The sequence below is a fragment of the Silurus aristotelis genome (genome assembly GCF_946808225.1).
Source record: "Silurus aristotelis genome assembly, chromosome: 17".
NCBI lineage: Eukaryota > Metazoa > Chordata > Actinopteri > Siluriformes > Siluridae > Silurus > Silurus aristotelis.
This window is the reverse complement of record NC_139590.1, coordinates 13,698,029-13,720,241: the sequence shown is the minus strand read 5'-3', so window position 1 is coordinate 13,720,241 and position 22,213 is coordinate 13,698,029. Positions and strand designations below refer to the sequence as shown.

Below are 22,213 nucleotides of genomic sequence, written 5' to 3'. Positions count from 1 at the left end.
ATATGTTGTTACTGTACTTACTGGTATCAGTATTTTACCATTTACTATTTCACTATTATCACTTCACATTTTTTACTTTCACTCATTACATTTTTACACAAATATCTGTACTTTCTACATCTTACATTTTCAAAACAGATTTGTTACTTTAGTTTTAATGTATTTGGTAAAATGTCAATATTTTTTCTTCTCATTTTTTCAATCTTCCACTGTTGTATAATTTCCTGGCTCTCACACACCACAGATGTAGACTGGTTTATGAACCTCACAATGAGCAGTGAGTTCTATATAGTAGATGTTCAGCCTGGATACAATCATTAGGTTACAAAATTTGTAATTAGTTTTGTATTTATATATAAATAAATAAATAAATAAATAAATAGTATGTATATATATATATATATATATATATATATATATATATATATATATATATATATATATATATATATACACAGTGAGGAAAAGCAGCTTTACACAAAGCTGCTTTGAGCTTTACCTCTCAAAGCAGCTTTACACAAATAATGTGGATATCCTCATCTGGGTTGCACCAAATGTCCATTTATTACAGATATACGATGTTGCGGGATACAGTAATAGTAATCAGAAGCAAACTGTAGTCCTTAGTCAGTGTAGCAGACTGTTGACATTAACTACAGATCAAATCCACAAAACCACTGATGTAGGTGCTGAGGAGGCCTGGGGAGCTCCAATTCATCCCAAAGGTGTTCAGTAGTGTTGAGGTCAGTGCTCTATAGCAGGCCACTCAAGATCTTCTACTCTGACCCATGTAAAGCAAATCTTAATAAAGCTTGCTTTGTAAATGTATAAATATAACAATAAAGCTAAATCCAGCCGTATTACCCACTGCATCTGTTATACTGTACATGAGCACTTTGTGCTTTTTATAATGCCAGAAATGTTGTATTTGCATATGGTATAAGCATGTCAGTTTATTGATTTCCACATGGTGGAGCTGTGTCTTGAGCAAACTCAATTTTGAACAAAAAAGACATTTAGTGAGCCAGGAAAAGGCATTGAGCATGTTAATGTTTTCTAGGAAAAAGACATTCAATAGGACTGATTAGCCATAAAAGAATTACTAGAATTTTTTTTTTTTAAAGATCAGGAACATATTGGTTCTCACACAAATGAGAGCAATACGAAAAAAAAAGCCAATGCATTGAAATATCCATTTATTGTGTTCTTCAGACAGACGTTTACAAAATGGTGCACACATTGTAACAGCATGGATGTGAAACCTTCAGAACACCCCAGCTAACCTTAAAATCACACCTGATCTCCTTTATTCAGAGAAATTGCTATATACTACGAGATTCTCTAAACCAGTACAAAACTGTGGCTATATCTTCTAGTGTTGAGTGTCTTCTTGACTGCATGTCAAATTCTGGTTAACTATTCAAATCATAATGTTATTTTGTATTTTTAATAGTATAATAATTCAACTAATTAATGTTCGATGTAAGGAATTCAGGTCAATTTATTATTCAATAAACCTCACATGTTTAAATAGCAAGGCAGTTGAAGCACTCTGGGTAATAAATTGACCCGCTGGGTAAGATGAGCCACTCAAATCTCACAAAAGCTCAAATGGAGAACATTGCAAGTGATTTATGTTAGAAAACAAGATGTTTCCATGCTGCTGAATTTTACTCACAATGAGTGTTATTTTCAGATACATTGAAGGTTAATTGTTGCTTGAATATGATGTGATGTGAAAGTACAACGAGCCAAATGATCTATATGCTGCTGTGTAGATCAGTTTAGTCATCATGTTGTGATAAAATGAGCAACCAACCTTGGAGCAAATTGATTTATTGACACTTCACACAGCATGTTATGCTTATTGTACAAATTAACAGCATACATACCAGTTACTTTATGTGCCAAACCTGTTTTCCTATTTAAATGTAGAATAAATGCCAAATGGAAAGCTGTATTAAGTCGACATATGGAATCACATTTATTGTTAAATTTTTTTCCTCAGTCTACTAAGTTAAGTGGTAAGAATGCAGTTACAGATTAGTGAGTTATTGTATATAAAAATACAGATTCATTGCATGTTAGGTGCTGTTAACCTATAAATTGTGGAATGTAAAATCATTTGTTTTGTACCTAGATTTGTATAGAATACAGTAATTCCTCCGGTTCGCACACGGTTTATCGTGGAATTGCATTTGTTTAGACCAAAAAACATATAGGGAATTATTTTTCCATTTATATGGAGTTTTATATTGAAATAATGAAATTTATTCATAGTAATATAATTATTAATTATAAAATGAAGTTAAATGTTAATACAGTACAGAACTGTATACATAAAATAGCATTTTTGGGGTGGCGTCTCGTGTTGATCACGGTTTTTCTTTTATCGCAGGCGGGTTTGGAATGTAACCTACATCAATAACGCTGTGTGCCCTTGTTATAGTATGTACAATGATTCAACGCTTTCCCCTCGTTTTGGCTTGGGTAAATTATTCAAACAAAAGAAAAAAACATATTACAACATATTTAGATACAAATGCCTATTTAAGTAATATTTTTTTTAATGGCTCATCTTACCCACCTCTCTCAGAATATTATTTAAGTTTGTTAGTTGTACTTCACAGGTTATTGGTCAGGTGCTACCATATACAGTACAGTATATAGGCTTTGGGAATGGCTTCACTGTCCAAGCACGCTAAACTAGCCTGTTCCATTTTTATTTCCCTAAATATGGACAATGAGTAGTTTCATGTTTAACTAGTATACTACTGTAACAACTATGGGTGCACGTAGGTGCCAGTGTAAACACAACATTTTTTTCTTCCTCTTATTTATTATTTTTTTTGTACCAAAAAAGATATATTCACAAACTGTACAATTGTTATATGTAAGAAAGGAGGACAGTCGAATAAAGTATCAGAATAAAGGCTGTGTGCAAAGAGTGTGCAGCTGTGTCTGCAAGCATGGTGATAGTGTTGGTCCAGCAGATACAGTGTTACCTTACACAGCACAGTGAAAAAAATGTACGTAGCCAAAAACAGAGCAAATACAAAGATGTTGGAAAGGTATTCAATAAAATACATTAATACAGGTGCATGAAGCTTTGTGCAAATTAAAAGCAGCAAAACTGTCACTCTAAGTGAAGACAAGTGCTGTTCATAACACTTATTGTACAAAAACAAAAAAATAATGTATCCAACCTGATAATTAACCAAAGCCATCATGATCATCTTCTACACAAAGTAGAAATGCTTACCAGCTGCAGTAATGTCCATTCCATCCATCCCATTTTTATTTCATTCAAAATTGGCCACGTCATATCATGTGTGAGTGACAGCTCAAGTCATGTTAACCACAGCAAATTAAACTAACACCATTGCCTTGTTGGTCCTGTGTTTTTTTTTTTTTTTTTTGAGGAACAGACATGTGTTGGATTTGATCTCTCAAATTGTGGTGGGTGTTGAATTTGACAGAGCACTGTTTTGTCTGAGACAAGCTTTTCCTGGGAACAAGGGTGCAGAAAATGCCATTGCGTCAGAATGGTGTCATCACTGTTAACAAGCTAAATCTGCCATGCTCTGGGGTCTGGTGGGAAAAAAAGTCCTCTGAGAAAAACCAAGTATCAAGCATTTACTGTGACTGAAAGAATTCTAAAACAGCTGTCCAGATGCTGAGGTTTGTCACATTAATGAAAGTGAATATACGTTTTTAAACTGCCTATTACTGATGATGGAAAGGACTTTGGCACTGATTCAGAAACTGAAATGAGCTGAATCGAAACATAATGATTTTTGAATTGTAAAAATTGAAAAACTGTATAGTCCACCTGAATAGAATTCAGTTTTTCACATTGTACATACTGTTGACTGAGAAAGACAGTGGGTAATCATCAGATTTCAGTTAGATTTGCTGGTATGGTTGTTGAAATCCAAACGTTAAATACATTATGTACATCAAATGTTTTACATGAACACTATTTAAAACATGCCTCTTTAAAAACACAACAATATAACAAAAAGAGGCCTATCAGACACTATACTTTTAGTCTTTTGTTTCGTTTTGTTTTGTTTTGTTCTTAGAAGTCCAGCACATGGACTCCATATCGGTTCCCCTGGGAATAGGTTGGATGGATTTAATGTCATTAGGTCCAAAGGTTACTACAAACTGCTCAAACAAAGTGTAAAAAGCACAAAGATCTTGCCAGTGTCAATCCTGAACGTCTGGAAATTTTTTTCATATTTCAGGCTGTCACTGGATTCAGTTTCCATAGCTGAGCTTTCTGAAGCAAAAAAAAATCTCTTCTTGTTTGTTTGAGAAGTGTGCCAGAGACCTGAGGGCAGCATGGAGGGACATGGAGATGAAGAGTGAAGCAAAGAGGAAAATGTCTAGACCTGCGTTGAATAGGAGCGGTAGAGGGTGGTGTAACGTCCAGTGATGTGGGCTGCGGTGCATTGCTGAGCGTGCTCAGATGGCTGGTCTAGACTTCGCTGGAAATGGAGCGAGACGGTATGAGGACATCGGGGGTGGCGGGGAACCGATAGGGCTGATGGTCATGTGATCTCAGTAAATGAAGATCCCCTTGGAGTCTGTAAGGATGGAGAGAGAAAGTGTGTGAGAAAAGACGAGGTGGAAAGAGAGAAAGACAGACAGATCAAGAGAAGAGTACCAAATAGTAGAGGTGGTAGGCAGACAGGAAAAAAGATCTGTGAGGAAGAGGTGTTGGTGTTGCACTATGGAAAAGGATGGTGTTGCAAAATGGTGTGGCAATATGATCAGAACAGTGGTAAAGGTGTACGGTAAAGAGACAATGATGAAAACATGGGCAGGTAATGGTGGAGAATAAGTAATGAACAGATGAACATAAGAGATGGTGTCGACAGACTATGGGAGACACTTCTTATATCTTTTGTATTTGAAGCAGGTGTGCTCCAGGTGCACACTACTGCCTGATTCTGCCTGAATAATAAAACCAGTCATCAAAACATTGGTTTTCTAACAAAAAAAATAAAGACTCCATCTTCAAAGTCCACTCATTCCTCAGGTTGCTACAGTATGGGGATTCAAGGTATAGAATTAGAGCCTCAGAGGTCGGTGTGGAGGACGTATGCAGTGAAAGTCATAATTAGGGCTCAGTGTTGGCCTCAAACTGTTCACTTTATAAATCACTACAGGCAAAAGTCATTTAAGGCTTAGAAAACCAATTGTCAACAAGGGATAGTCCAGGGTGTACTACAGTTTGGTGCTGGGGTTTGGGGTATGGTGGTGGTCAGGCAGGGGCACTGCTGTGCAGGAAGGGATAACAGGTCACTTTGGAGGTCCACTGGGTCACGAACAGAGGGACAGGTGTGTGCCACGCTATGTGTGCAGCCCTGCCTCTCACCTGCCCCCACCCCTTACCTGAGTGCCACTTAACTTTTCGAGTGGACTCTCCACACAAGGCAGAGCCACCATGGGCATGCCCAGCATGGATTCAGGACGCTGTGGTCGCATGGCTGGAGAAGGGGGCTTTGTTTGCTGGAAGTTGTTGATCACGCAGGTCACCTAAAGATTGGAAAGGGTGTGTGAGTTAGAGGAAAATAGATACTTTTACATGCAGCCTAAATCCACATCCCCTATTTCCCAACTTAATGTATTGTCATGTTTGCAACCACTCTCACCAAAAACACAGCAATGGCTCCTCCAGTGAAGTACCCAGCAAGGACATCAGCCCAGTGATTGCGGTACTCAGCCACTCTCACTACTCCTACCAGCATGGCCAGACACAGCAGTGTGAGACTGACTGTTGGCTTTGTCAGACGTGTTCCCTTTGTCCTGAACACTAGTGTCACGTACATCTAAGACAACAGGCACACAGATGTAGACATGTGCATCAGATATTAATGTTTAACACATTTTCCTTTGGCCTCCACACATTATAAATAAAAACATTTAATTTAAGGTACACTTTTAGGCCCAGGGGACCAAAACATACCTAGAAGAAGGACAATTCACTAACATATCACATATCACAAGGATATAATATTAACTTTTCATGAGGTCAGCACTTCCAATTAGTGCCCTGAAAGCAACTAACCTTTCTACTGGTTTAACTTTCTTACATTTACTGCTTGTATATATCATAAAATCACACATAGCACTCACCACGGTGTAGACAGCAGAGTAGACACTGAGAGCTGCATCCTTTGAGGGGAAGGATTTACGGGCAGTTGCCACTATAAGCGGGTTCCCTGTGCAAGCTCGACGCTCTGTTATGTACTGAAGATTGGAGTGACAGCCCAAAGCTGTATAGTTAGGCCTACATGCTGACAGGAAGTGAGGGGTCTGGTTTCCAGTGACAACCTGTCCAGCATTGGCAAAAATAGTGGTGGTGAACAGGCCAAAGGAGAAGACACCTGGAAAAAGTCAAGAGCCCAATGAGCTTAAGAGGTTAACTGAACCATTTATTGGAGCACCTATTACTCTGAAGACAGTAGTCCACTAGTTCAAATAATAATGTAAGCAGCCATTTTGGTTTTACTGCTTTATGTAATTGATCTTAATCATTTTCCATGATCATCAATCAGTGATACCAACACTATACCCAAACAACAACACTTCACCCACACCCATATTTGCTTCTTCCCTAAGCTGTTACATTACACATTTCCTTCACTGGAATTAAGAACCCACAGCTTCTGTGCACAAAGTGTGGTCCATGAACAAAAACGTTTGCCAATCTAAGAGCAGAAACGCGTGAGCAATCTGCACAGAATACCTTTCAGATGCACAGAAGTGCTAACTACACCCTAAGACTTCCTCAACATTAGTGCTCACTAATGTTCTTGTAGTTAAACAAATAGTAAATGGCCATAGCCACACACCAAAATTGGAGGATATTATAACAGTAAACAAGGACACTAAATTTGGAATGGGATGTTAAAAAAGCACAAGATTGGTTAGGTGTCCAAAAATCATCATATAGTGTATCTTAATCCATAAGTGATACTAGAATAGAGTATATATTAGATCATTCTACATGTATTCTGCAGTATTTTAAAGGACCTTGACTTAGACACTACAAGTACTTGAATCACACATCAAAATGACATGTCAAATAGTAACAAAAAAAAAAATGAAACTCACTCTAAATTTTTTCACAAGGAGCAAAGTGAACCCCAAGACAGGCCTTTTATTTTATTTTATTTTATTTTTTATGTTTGTGCATAAATTATTCAATAAAAGGAATAGAAGAGTCCTTTTGATTAAACAATACATGTAATTATGCACATCCCCAAAAATCACTCAGTCATAATTTACAGAACAGCTAATACCTTTCCTCATAAAACATTCCTCTCTTATGTATTCTTTATGGTTCATTACCTAGGAAGCGTATGATGCGTCTCAGCAAAGGACTGAAGTAACAGCAGTCTGCTGTAACAATAGTCTTCTCTTGTGTTATCTCTGACTTCATGAAGAATGCCATCAACTCTCCAGCCAATATCTACAAATAAGCAAAAAAATTCCAGAAACAAACAACCAAAGCATAATCAGACATATGATTTCACACACACACACACACACACACACACACACACACACACACACACACACACACACACACACACACACACACACACACACAGATAAGCAAGAAAGAAGTTCTTGGCAGGTGACCACACAAATACACCGTCCTTACATGCTAATAACATACTGGAAATGGCTAGAAATCTCAATGATGCATGGCAACTCATTAATGGGACTAAAATGGGTGGAATAATGTAGAGGATGTGTCTGTTTGGTCAGTAAAGCTTGGCTAACAGGGGTGTTGTCATAGTAGATGGTACACACCCTGTAGATGGCTGGAACATTTTGTTGTGTTGCTAGGATCTGTCTCACACAACTCTACAGTTTCATAAGCACATTTTCATTGAACTGTTTAAAATTAATTTCTAGGCATGAATGCTATTTGGTGTATTCAGCAGAATGTAGGCTGAAATTCAGAATTATAAAGTTTTTACAATTTTGTATAAAGCTGCAGGGTGCAAATATAATTCTGTTAAAAGAAAGGATAGGGGAAAAACAATAAAAAACAAAACTGTAGAAAAACACCTAATAACACCTTCTATGAAAGGGGTATTTAACAAAACTATGTTATAATTGGATTATACATACGGTTATTATTTTTCATGAAAATGCTTCATACAATAAGTACAGCCTATGGCCAAATGTATTTTGGCACCTGATCTCCACACATATGGGTTTTTCCAAACTGATGTCTTTATATGATGCAAAATTATGATTTTCTTTCAGTGAATTGTAATGCTCCCTCGCACAATGTGAAGTCCATAAACACATGATTTACCAAGGTTGCATGGAAGAACTTGAGCGACCTGCACCTAGATTTTTACCTCAACCCCATTGAACACTTTTGAGATTATTTGAAAAGCCAACATTTTGGCTTTCATCACCTGCTTGTAAAACTGCCTATCCCCCCCAACTCTTTATCGATTAATTTATGTATATGACATCTTATTTGCAGCTCTGTCACCAGGAATATAGACTGATCACTGACTGGACTGACAAGCTAGACAAGGTATAAAGTGAGTGACAGATGGAGAGATGGCTATTGTTCCTTAGACACAGTTAGACTAAGTAATCAGGATGAAGTGTGTGACACTGCGTCCCACTTATGTAAGACTGAGTTTTGGTTGTTCTTTCAAGGACCTCTCAGACTCAGTGTCTATGTGTTTGCATGTCTCAAATTTAATATATTTATTATTATTATTATGATTTATTTATTATTATAATATATTATAATATATCTCTGTCTCTCTTTCTCTATCTCTCTCTCTCTCTCTCTCTCTCTCTCTCTCTCTCTCTCTATATATATATATATATATATATATATATATATATATATATATATATATATATATATATATATATATATATATATTAAAATGCCATTGTCTTAAAACAATGACAAGTATGAATACAATAGCAAACAGATGCTGAATTCAGAATATGAATATAAAAATATGTTTTATTTACAGCCTGTGAAATCTGAAAGTTACTGTCAGGTTTTTTTTACGAATGAAGTACAAATGAATTAAACTTAATCATATGAATCACGGTTATTATTAGAAGTGGCATATGCTGTTGTATAAGTGCCTGAAGAAAAAAAAGGAAAAGAAAGGTGCTTTATACTTTTGTACCTTACAGCACACTGAAAATTTATTCTTCACATATCCCAGCAATGCTAGGAAGCTGAGGCCAAAGCTCAGGGTCAGCAATCTTACAGTGCCCCTGGAGCACAGAGGGTTTAAGGCCTTGTTTTAGGGCCCAAGAGTGGCAGCTTAGTGATACTGGGGCTTGCACCATCAATTCAGTAATGCAGAGCCTTAACCATTGGGCACAGTAGTTCATACATATATAAGTGTGTCTGTGAATAATATATGTAATATATAGGCAATGCCGGGCAAATATAACTATGAACACTATTTACTAATAAAATCTACATACTGCAAATGCTCAGATGACACAAACGTGAATATATTATACAATTATTATACTATATTATACAAGTATATTATTATTAATATTTTATACAATTATATGGTCATGAATTAGCCATCACACCTTTATAGCTTCATAACAGTATTATCATAGTGCCAACTGATTGCATAATGAAGAAAAAAATAAAATTCACACTTCACTGAAAATATGTTGTAGGCCCCCTTTAAGCAGTCAGTGTGAGCGGCAACACTGACTCACTTACATTGCACACATCTACCATTAGGGTGCAAAGTGTGCTGTAACCTGTTTTGTATCTTTTTTCACAAACAGAAATTATTGTTTTTCTCTGCAATATGCCCATCTATTTTGCTTAGCTGTTTAGGCTTAAACCATTTGTCAATTTTATATAATTCTGCATAGCAAATGCAACAGAAGTACTACTGTATATATGAATAAGGCTTCTGTCTTGGTGCAACACCACCCAACATGGCTTCAGTTGCCTGTAAAGCACTTTTAGGTGTTTGTTCATGTTCAAAGGCAACTTGCTTATGACCTTCAGCCAGCGAACAAAAGAAGTAGTACATACCAAGCCACTGCTTTTTTTTTTTTTTTTTTTTTTTAGTATCTTCTGCAGAAAGGAGTCATGGAAAAAATCAATATCCACAATATTCAGTGTCCACCCCCTCAGCTCTATGAGAAAGGAAATGAGCTAAAGTCAAACTATCACAAAAATATACAGCAAACTCTATATAATAGGAAAAGTGTATCTGGAATTTAATAAATGATTATACTGTCCTGTAACACTAACACTTACATCATATCTAATTTAAACATCAACATACAGGTTTTAGTAACAGTAATAAATATAAACATTGTCCAGATTCCACCGATACTTTAAATTCCCTAGTCTTGTTCCTAAATCCAGAAGCTGACTTCAAAGAACAGATGCATGAGTGCTGCCAGCATTGCAGAAGGTTGCAGAAGCGGAAGGTCCACTTGTCAGTGCTCACTGAAACAAGTCGGTGGGAAGCCTTTTCTGAAACTGGCTCACAGAAAGCCCACAAACAGTTTTCTGAAGACAAGCTGTCCAAGAGCATGAATTACTGGAACCATGTCCTGTGGCCTGATGAGACTAAGATGAACTTGTTTGGCTTAGATGGTGTCTAGCATGTGTTTGGTGACACCCTGGTGAGGAGTTCCAAGAACTAAGTTTCTAATAAAAACAGAACAGAACTCTCCCACACCAGCAGGTAGCAGTAATCTGTATTCTGCATCCAAACATGAAAACCGGAAGAGCTAGAACTGTAACTATGTAAAGCCAACAGCGTTTACACCTGTCACCATCATTACCAACGGATTTATGTAGTTTTTTTTTTGCAATCATGTCTCTTAAGTTGCAAAGACAAGAGCAAGAATGACAACAAGCATGTTCCATTTTTTTTCTCGTGTAGTCATTTGCTAAGCTAAATAGTTAATTGGAGTTTTCTATCTCGCTGACGATCTCCCCAAATGATTAACATGCAGAATCGGCGAAAAAAGATGATACCATCCGACTCGAGCCAACGGTTCGGAAAAAAATCTAAAGCCGATCTTCAGCTTGGTGTGTCCTGGGCTTTACGTTCTTATCACTCGTTCTTAGTTTATCCTCTTATATTTTATTGGTTAAATATCCTCCTGCTTATGTAGGGAGAATTATAGTAAGTTTTTGGAACTGTCTTCAACCAGCTGCAGTGTAGGTTACAAGTAGGCACAGGGGACCAAAACCTGCTAACAGGTGCACTGATTAAAGTTATTCAATAAATGTTTAATTTAAGCAGTTTTCATGTATCATGACTTATTTATTAATAATTAGATTTTATGAGATGACACGGAGTTTATGAGAATTTTGGCCAAAAAAAATTGCCATCATACAGTATATCGGCGGATATATACTTAGAAATATTACAAAATATAGATATACACATAGTGTGTGTGTGTGTGTGTGTATATATATATATATATATATATATATATATATATATATATATATATATATATATATATATATATATATATATATATATATATATATATATATATGCTGTAAAAATGTATGCCTTAACGTGTAATTCATTTTAATAGGACAAATATAAATAAATACATTTTAAAGAGGCGATATTAAAACCATGCAACACACATTTATTTACAAAGTCTTTACTCAGATATAAAAAAAAAATAATAAACTACACTGAAAAATAATTTGTAAACACTAATTTGTATACCCAAAAAGTCCTGATAAGACCAAGTCTTATATACAGTATAGATTTTTGCTCCAAAAGACGTGCTAGAGCTTATTTTCGGAGGATGTCTTATATTTTCACGTACAGCAATTTATCAATTTTATTATTCAATACATTATTGTGTGTTGCCGCCCGTGAATGCCAACTGATGATTTTAACTAGGGCTTTCATATATATATATATAAGGGAGGGAGCATGGATATAGAGTGTTTGGTGAACTGGTATATTTGTATGCTGTCGTCCCCTCACATTCACACGTTCACTCGGGTTTGTTGATGGTGGTGTGGTGGGTCGTCTCTTATCCCAGAGATCTCTCATGTCTGTGTTACCTTCTGGTTCTCCCTTTTAGTTATGCTGCCATAGCGAGTCTTGCCAGAGTCCAAACTGCACAGTGATATTAACTTTCATACACCAATAGGGACACTTAATAATCCATATCCTTCTCTTCCCGTCACCCTCTTCTCTCTCTCTCTCTCTCTCTCTCTCTCTCTCTCTCTCTCTCTCTCTCTCTCTCTCTCTCTCTCTCTCTCTCTCTCTTTCTCTCTCTCTCTCTCTCTCTCTCTCTCTTGGTCGAGTTAAACATGCTCCTGAGGCTCCAGTGACCACTGTTCCTGCCCCTCTCCCCTCCGTGGATCTTCACACTTCTGTGCAGCTTGGGACGGTCTCTTATCAACACCTTGGGTGGTTCCATGTAATTCCGGAGTAGAACGGGTGCTTTGAGGATGGATTGGACTGTAGTTAATGTCAACAGTCTGCTACACTGACTCAGGAATACAGTTTGCTTCTGATCATCATCACTGTATCCCGCAACATGGTATATCTGCTTCAAATGGACATTTGGTGCAACCCAGATGAGGATGGGTTCCCTCTTAAGTCTGGTTCCTCTCAAGGTTTCTTCCTTATGCCATTTTGGGGAGTTTTTCCTTGCCACAGTTGCTCATCAGGGACAAACATACTTACAAAGAACATATTTACGTTTAATCACCACATTATCTGTGTAAAGCTGATTTGAGACAATGTTCATTGTTAAAAGCGCTATACAAATAAAAATGAATTGAATTGAATATATATATATATATATATATATATATATATATATATATATATATATATATATATATATATATATATATATATATATATATATATATATATATATTGGACAGCTCTTTGGTCTTGGCCATGTTAGTAGTTGGATTCTTACTGATTGTATGGGGTGGACAGGTGTCTTTATGCAGCTAACAACCTCAAACAGGTGCATCTAATTTAGGATAATAAATGTAGTGGAGGTGGACATTTTAAAGGCAGACTAACAGGTCTTTGAGGGTCAGAATTCTAGCTGATAGACAGGTGTTTAAATACTTATTTGCAGCTGTATCATACAAATAAATACTTTCAAAATCATATATTGTGATTTCTGGATTTTTCTTTTTTTTTAGATTATGTCTCTCACAGTGGACATGCACCTACGATGGCAATTTCAGACGCCTCCATGATTTCTAAGTGGGAGAACTTGCAAAATAGCAGGGTGTTCAAATACTTATTTTCCTCACTGTATATATAAAAGCCCTAGTTAAAATTATCATGTGTATATATATATTATATATATATATATATATATATATATATATATATATATATATATATATATATATATATATATATATATAGATCCAAAGTGACATACAGTTAAGATGGAACACAATGAGCAGTTAAAATAAAATCTTGGAAAAACTACAATTGATTTGCTTTGAATAATTTCTCAATCAGTAATTAAATTTTACAATCAGCCCTAATCAATATTTAATGAGGGCAGTTCATTGATAGAATCTGAACTCATGACCTCTGTGAGGTCAGTAGCCAAATACCTTAATCAATAAGCCCCAAGTACTATTAACCTTTGTTAAATTTCCTGTGTCTCAGTTGTGTTTCAATTGTTGAAAGCATCAAAGTTCCAATAGCATAATAATCCTTTAACAATATTCCAGACCTGGATGAGTAATGCATTTAGGATATAGATCTGTGAATGTTGTGTGTGTGTGTGTGTGTGTGTGTGTGTGTGTGTGTGTGTGTGTGTGTGTGTGTGTGTGTGTGTGTGTGTGTGTGTGAGTGTGTGTTTATGTTAGAATTAAAGGCTCTCTATAATGTATGTGTCCCTAATGGAAGTGTCAGGAGTGCTGTGCACATGTGTGTATGTGTGTGTGTGTGTGTGTGTGTGTGTGTGTGTGTGTGTGTGTGTGTGTGTGTGTGTGTGTGTGTGTGTGGGTGGGTATGTGCACGTGGTTGTGTGCTAATGTCATCATGAGTATGAAAAATGTGAAGGATCATCAGAAAGATCCATCATTTTGAGAAAGCTAATGGATGATCAAGGGTTTGTCTCCATTACAGAACTCGAAAGTAAGACCCTCTAAAGCTCAGGCCAGAACACAAACAGGGTATGAGCTCAAACCCCGCTAGCTCTGACAACAATTTAATCATGACACAAATGGTTTCAGGGCCTTCGAAGCTTTAAAACAAGGTCCACCATGTGGGAACCACATTAGTGGATATTGTGGTGTCTTTTTAATAATTGCTAAATTGAAATTAAATACTCCATGATTATTTGTTTATAGCTCTCCTTTTACTTACATTTTATTTGTTTGAGCTAAGGTCATGTAACCATCACATAAAATAACTGTTCAGATTGTGGATCATGATTTCTGTCTTAAAATATATTAAATATATTAAAAATATACCTTTTGGCTGCTGAACCTTTTTTTTAATTGCAGCAATATCAAACGCTTGATGATGAATAAAAGTGAATGGAGCCTGGGGTTAAATAGAAACTAAAAAGAGGATAATATTTCTTAGGGTAAGATTTATGTCTTGACAAAAATAAAACCCTTTATATAGTAATGTTACTGAGCCTGGGATGTTTTTAAGTGTGTTAAACAGTAAATTCAAATTCAGTAACAGAATGAATTGGCACCTTCACTTCAGCCTAAACCTTCTTTATTTTTAGACTAGACACAGTTTTTATGACTTATATGACTGTCACTTTCTGGGCTCTGATCGAGGGATCGAGGGTATGTGTGTGTGGCGTGAAGACTGTGGACACAACAGCAAAAAGATGCCTAATGCAGAAGAGAGGGAATTATAACAAATGCAACAACAAGTTCTGTAGATAAAAGAGTTTCTTCTGCCTGATATTTCCAGAGCCACTCACAGTGGATAGCATTGCTGCCTCATAGCTTTAGTGATCCAGGATTGATTCTGATCTTGGGTTACTGCCTAATTCCACATAGCTTTTTTAGTTTTCTTTGTTTTTTTTTATGGTTTTCCCCCACTTCCCCAAAACATTCTGGTGTAAATAAATAAGTGAGTAGATGGATCTTGATATTGGCTACTAAAAACTAAAGGTGCCTCTATCTATCTATCTATCTATCTATCTATCTATCTATCTATCTATCTATCTATCTATCTATCTATCTATCTATCTATCTATCTATCTATCTATCTATCTATCTATCTATCTATCTATCTATCTATCTATCTATCTATCTATCAGTCTGTCTGTCTGTCTGTCTGTCTGTCTGTCTGTCTGTCTGTCTGCCTGCTGTCCGTCCGTCCGTCCGTTCGTCCGTCCGTCTGTCTGTCTGACTGTCTGTCTGCCTGTCTGTAATATGAAAAAATTTAAATTAAATTTTCTTGTATTCTTTCAATAAGACTTCAGATCTGTAAACTTTAGATTACTTTCTTTTTTCTCCTCCTCCTACACTCCTCTCTCTCTCTCTCTCTCTCTCTCTCTCTCTCTCTCTCTCTCTCTCTCTCTCTCTCTCTCTCTCTCTCCCTCTCCCTCTCTCTCTCTCTCTCTCTCTCTCTCTCTCTCTCCCCCTCTCTCTCTCTCTCTCCCTCTCCCTCTCCCTCTCTCTATCTCTCTCTCTCTCTCTCTCTCTCTGTCTGTCTCTTTCCTACACACTTTTTTTCTATTGCATTTCATGCTCTTTTGTCTCCCTCTCAGTTCTGCCTGTTAAAATCTACAATCCGTATTTTGGCACACAGTCACACAGCTGCATTATGAAAGTTGCTGAAAGAAGGAGTAATTTTCAGCCTGATTGCCCAAGCCTCCCTCGATTATTTCTTTTCTTCTCAAATTCAATTCCTCTCTGTCAGATCTGTGTCAAGAATAAAGCTGCTTTGCTTTCACGACATAGAGCAACAGCTATCGTGAGTCAGTCGAGAACACGCACACACATCACTCAGTGGATATTCTGTTCCGTAGTTGTGAAGACAGTGTGAGTGGGGAATTGCGAAGTAATAAAGTAATTTTGATGACCTTTTGTACTGCTTACTGAAGTGGCGTTATCTCTGTGTCACTAACCTGATGTATATTATATAGTCTTCAATTTAAATATTGTTATACTATAGCTATTTCTGTACTTAAGAATATAATGTTTTAGACATTTGTTAATGGTATCTTTGAATAAATGGTTTGATAATTAGTTAAAATAAAGTGTGAAAAAAAAACCTGAATGTAATGAATGTACTGAATCAAAAAACAAAAACAAACTAAAAGACTACAGATACAGTTAAACACAGACACAGTTACTGTTAAATTTTTTTGCCATGTTATACTAATGTTCACCCTGGGGAGAAACAAAAAAGCCTTACTCAATCAATGAGCCACCCCAGGTACCATTACCCTTTGTGAAATTTCTTGTAGTGTGTCTCAGTTGTGTTTCATTTTTAATTTTGATTAACAGCTTACATATATACATTAATGTGAGTTTTAGCCCTGGGTTTAGAAAGTTGCAGTATAGCTATTAGCACATAAAAATGTGTGAAGAACACTGGATTGTTAGTAAAAGAAAGAAAAAACTAAAGAGTATATTTGCCTATTTGGGTTTTGCAGTGTTGCAATTTAAAAGGACCTAGGATTTCTTTCATCAACAGTCCATGATAATGCTCTTCCTGCCTGTCTGTTGATCCACTTTTATCAGCATATCAGTGTACACACATGACTGCTAGCAGACCTTTAGTACTGCTAAATACACTGTATATTACATAAACATTTAAAAGATTTTTTATACTACCTAATTCTTATTCTTCTCTCAATCATCCTTAGCATTATGTCAGATCTGCTCTGTGTTATTATTTTAGACAGTCATTAATAATTGTTTGCTTGTTAAGATCTTCCAGTCATTATTTTTTTCTCCTCTGAAAAGTCTGAAGATTAAGATAATGACTTAATCTGAATCCTCAATGATGTGCAACACTTGAGTCTTTTTGTGCTTATATTTGATGTCCTTTGAATAAGTGTATTGGTATAAAATAGCAAATATTAGATTTCCAAGCATGTATTCTGCACCAAGAATGTAAATCACCATTTTTTCAGATGAACTGGGGAAGGCATGGCAGTTTAGAACCACTTAGTCAAAAAACAGAAAGAGCTGCACTAGAGTGTAATAAAGGGGATGTGGTTTTATAGATAAACCCTGAGTCACACCTATAATGTATTTTGGTTTGATTTCATTGTTATCACCTGTTTCTTTCTATAGAGTATGTTTAGTTAGAAAGTTCCTAAGACGTTGAACAGAAATCATTATTGCAAACTTTCACAGAATTCAGCACAACGTCTTTCTCTTACCGAAAACGCAGTCGAATCAAGCAATCACTGAGTATGAGGATGAAAGCAAAGAATCAAATATGTAGAAATTGCTTTTTTTGCAGCAATTTATTTTGCATTAAGCAACATCAAGGATATACAATGATGGAACAATATGGACTGATTGCCTGTTTTCATCTATAGTCTACCTACACACTCTTTAAAATACAGCTATTGTGTTCAAGTTGCTGCCATTGTACATCATTTGTTTTTGTTTTTGTGATCAGTGCATTTTATGCTTTTGTGTTATGACATACATTTGTTTTCAGTAATCACTTTGGGACACAGAGGATCCAGGGCATATCCCAGGAAGACTGTGTGTTAGGCAGGAATACACCTTGAGTTGGATACCAGTACATCACAGGGCATTATCCAGACATACAATACAGTAACACACTCACAAAAAGAATAATTGTATATAACCTAAAAATTTTCTGGGGGAACAGAGGAAACTGAGTAACCCTGAGGAAACCCTCATGGGCAAGAGGAGTACATGTGACACACCTTGGAATTATTATAGAGCTATTCTACACACGGTTCCACCATGCTTGCCAATAGTTTTCATTGTCATATAATTAGGTGTTTGGGTAAGTGATTAAAGTGTGTTTTGCTTTCTCTGGTGGTTATAAATGCTTGGTTTTATACTCTTGCACCCTCTACAGACTTTCACACCAAAGGAGCTCAAGGTTTATGATGCCTTTTAATAGCATTTAGAGCCAAAGAATCTCAGCCTTCAAAGAATGAAAGCTATAGATTTAATTAATTATTGTGAAAGAGTTGCATTAAAGGTTGAGCTGCCACAGAGTGAAGTGAAGTGAAGTGGGGCATCATTGGAGTGAAGTGGAGCATCATTGGCGCTCACTGAGCCATGGTAGAGCATCAGTACCAAACTGAGAGCATTTTGTGAAGAACTTGTTTTTTCAAAGGACATATTTGTCCGTAGTTTCCAGGAGTGCTTAAGCGTTTTGAGATTAGCAGGTTGCAGTTGTGTTTTGGGTTTGAATGGTTCAATCTCAAGTTCAATCCAGGCTGCTGTTCTGTTGTGTGTCAGGTTTGAATTGTGCTATGCTTGTATACTTGAGATTGATATATGTATGCTTGTGCACTGACTTTGATTTTGACTCTAAACAGGTACTTTTGTGTCTTTCAGGCCAGGGCTGTGCTTTGCTTTAATGCATTTTGAAAAAATAAATACCAACAAAACTCCTGAGTATTTTTTGGCTTTTTCAGAACAGTAGGTGCATTTTAGATATTAACTCTGGCAGTATATTTTGCATATACAGTAGTCAAGTAACAGTCTCTGCATAGGGGCGGTGGAATCCATGTTGTTCTGCAATCTGTTCCCTTTGGTTTTCTATTCAAGAGAATACCAACATACACACCAATTCTCAAGCACAACCATATCATTGTATCCTTAGTTTCATTTGTACATTTCCATCATCCTGGTGCATGTGTAAGTAATAAACCAAGCACAGAGTGAAAACTTACCCTCCCTCTCTGAAACATCCCTCCCACACACACACTTATCTATGCTCAACGACTTGCACTCTTGCACAAATTCATTCGCATACACATACACATAGCTCACAACAAGAGAGAGAGAGAGAGAGAGAGAGAGAGAGAGAGAGAGAGAGAGAGACAGAGAGAGAGAGAGAGAGAGAGACAGAGAGAGAGAGAGAGAGAGAGAGAGAGAGAGAGAGAGAGAGAGAGAGAGAGAGAGAGAGAAAGAGAAGGAAAAACCCTGGACTCACTGTTATGGTAGGGATAGCAGTAACCAGCGAGTACACAAGGACCGGCGGCACTTTGCTGTTCTCCTCCGGACCTGGGTAAGGTTTGGAAAACGTCTTGTCGTAGCAGAAGAAACCTTGGATGTGCACAGGGAAGGTGTCCGTGTACTCAAAGTAGTACGCCAAGAGAACCGTTCCTGCCATGATCACCAGCTGGAAATAGAACATGGTCCTTAGAAGCGAGAAAAAGGAAGAATACTCCAACTGTGCACTCTTACAATCACACAAACCGGCATAGAAGGGAGAGAATGAGAGAAATTTTAAGAGAGAGAAAGATAAAGGGAAATTAAAGAGAAGGTCTTATAGAAGAGGAATTATTTTTGTATCTGTAAAGCACAGAGTGTAAGAGAAAAAAAAAAACGAACGACTGAAAGGAGAAAATCGTGTGATGAGAAACAGACAAGGTGGGAATATCTGCCAGGGAAAAAAGAGAGAGGAGGATGAGCCAAAAAGAGGAGGGATTGAGTGAGGGAGGGAGGATGGGTGTGAGAGAGGGAATGTGTGTTAGCTGCCACAGATTACTCTGGCATTGTGAACCCTGTGGATGTGTGTGCATGTGTATGTGTGTAAATTTGGCTGTGTGTAAAATGCAAAGTGAGTAGAAGCCATGTGCGAACGAATTCATTAACACATTTCAAATTGAGGCTCAGCTTCTGATTAGAGCGACACACTTGCTGAGTTTCGACTGCCGAAAAAATGTGAAGCAAGATTTGCCATGCAGAGGCCATTTATAACTCTGTGTGTGTTTGAGTATGTGTATGCAATATGTGTTTGTTGCAGATGAGGGAAACCCTGAGGAGCTTTTGTTCACTCACAGAAAGCTGATATGACAATCAATTTTACCTGAAATGTCCTTCTCAACTATGCATGGTCATGGATGACTGTTTTCCGACATGTTGCTGTATAAAAGTTGGGATTGTGATTAATAGACAACTATTATGTTTAAAAAAAAACTGTATTATATGTGCTTTTTTGGTATCTTTATTTATGCTTATTACAGTTTATTTCTCATAACACTTACCACATCATCCTAATATCTTTTTTAAAACAAATCCATCCAGTTTTGCCATGTTAACTCAGAGCATCTTCAGATTTTAACACCATATGTTATTTTTGTAATGATACAGCTGAACCATATATGAACCTGTCAGAAAGATTGCTGAACTTTCTAATAACATTCATTAGGTTAACTGGGTAATAAGGCAGCTGAAGACACACATATTTATTCTGCTTAGCATAAAAAAATCACTCTTTCCTAATCACAGCATGAATCATCAGCATGATAAAGGCATATGCTGAGCCTGAAGCCACAGGCTTCTGCAAAGAGATGCAGCGTTCTTAATGTTTAAGGTTTTTCTGAAGGTTTCTGAACCATACAAAAAGCAAGACAAGATGACTGAGATGAACAACACACACAAAAGTTCCGTTTCTCTCAACCTGGGAAGTAAAATTTAGATTTTTTTGACTGGTCAATTTCCTACAATGCCTTGAAGAACAAAACCGATGGGATATAATACATCTTCCAATAATAATGTATTACCAGAATACAATATTGTGCAGTGAATTTGAAGAAATGCAACAGAATAATCAATATTATATTATGTTTATACATAAACAATATGCACATTGTTCAGGTATTAGGCCAGGAAATGCATGAACAGACTTCAGTTAAGGAGGAGGCACTCAAGCATACTGTATATATTTGGCAGGCATGCAAGGCCCAAATGGTCCTGTATCCCATGGGACCAGGATCATGATGTGGGTCTCTGCTTACTCAGAAAGGATGGGTGGTGATTCCATATGGCACCATGTCTATTTTCTGCACCCTTCTTTTGCATCAAAGGGCTATATTAGTCTAGAGGGTTTATTATTGTTCATTCTGGTCATATTAGATATTTATGAGTTGTTGTTTTTTCTACCTTGCATTATATAGAAAGAAGCCTGATATGTCTAACCTGTAGTATAACTACAGTATGTTCACCCCTCAAGGGACATTACTATAGAAAGGAAACTTGGATGTATTTTAGAGTAGTCAATGTGCAGCTTGTATAGCAGTACAGATTTACTGTCCTCTGAAAATAACTCAACATACAGCCAATATTGTCAAAATAGCTGGTTTCCTGTAGAATTTCTCCATCATGAAAAAAGCCACATTAATGTATAACTTGCTTTAGCTCAGATACTGGAAAACTAACATTTTTGCTTGTCTGAGTCTTTTTTTTTTTTTTTTTGCTGATGCTGCGCAGATTAATAGTGTTGTGTTGCAGTATCCTCCATCTTCACTGTCCTCATATAATATGTCTGGTTCATCTCTTGCCATAAACACTTCCCCAATGGTAGCAGGCTCTCTGTTAATGCTTAAGGCTGTAGAGTAAATCCATATTGATGTAAAAATCTAAACACTTTCCACCAAATTTAAAATGACAGCCCAGAATTTGTATTAATATTTTAGACCTTCCAAAGTGACTGGAGCATTTTTATAGACCAAATAATGTTGCTCTTTTTATTTTTGATTAATACAATAACATATACGATAAGATAAGAAAATATATACCTTCATTTGTTCCACAGTGGGGAGATTTCTGTGCTAAAGCAACAAAGAAAAGAAATATGTAGATACAGATACAGTACTCATAGTAACAATTAACAATTGTAAAAGTTTTGCAGAACTCTTTTATTAGACTAAGAAATGGGTGTGCGATGTTAAATCCAATTATTTCACACTTCCTACATTCTGTAACTAAAGAAAGCAATAGTTTTCATGTCACAAAGGATATACAGTATTTTATTTATGTATGAAATCGGTTGTGCCATGATGGAGGATATAGGGAGAACCACAGGCGATGGCTATAAAGACACGAACAGGTCTATTTGGGGTTTACCAAATTACTCCCAAATCTGCTCCACCACCTGAGCGTGGTGGCGCCACTCCCCGGGCTTGGACCCCTGTCTTGACAGTGTGTCTGCTGCTTTGTTCAAACTGCCTGGGATATAAGCTGCTC

At 36.7% G+C, this 22,213-nt stretch overlaps 1 protein-coding gene across 2 annotated transcripts in view; it reads right to left on the bottom strand.

Moving 5' to 3' along the window:
• Positions 1–1,179: 1,179 nt before the first annotated feature.
• Positions 1,180–22,213, bottom strand: part of plppr2a (phospholipid phosphatase related 2a) — a 40,152-nt gene continuing 19,118 nt past the window's right edge. Inside the window, exons 3-8 of one of the 2 annotated variants that reach the window (XM_083565940.1) lie at positions 19,176–19,364; positions 7,366–7,486; positions 6,148–6,398; positions 5,664–5,840; positions 5,404–5,547; positions 1,180–4,592 (exon numbers count right to left, since the gene is read on the bottom strand). In XM_083565940.1, coding sequence (XP_083422066.1) covers positions 4,557–4,592; positions 5,404–5,547; positions 5,664–5,840; positions 6,148–6,398; positions 7,366–7,486; positions 19,176–19,364 — 918 coding nt within the window. In that variant the 3' untranslated portion in view covers positions 1,180–4,556. The remainder of the gene's footprint in view (positions 4,593–5,403; positions 5,548–5,663; positions 5,841–6,147; positions 6,399–7,365; positions 7,487–19,175; positions 19,365–22,213) is intronic. The other variant, XM_083565939.1, reaches the window with a different exon arrangement.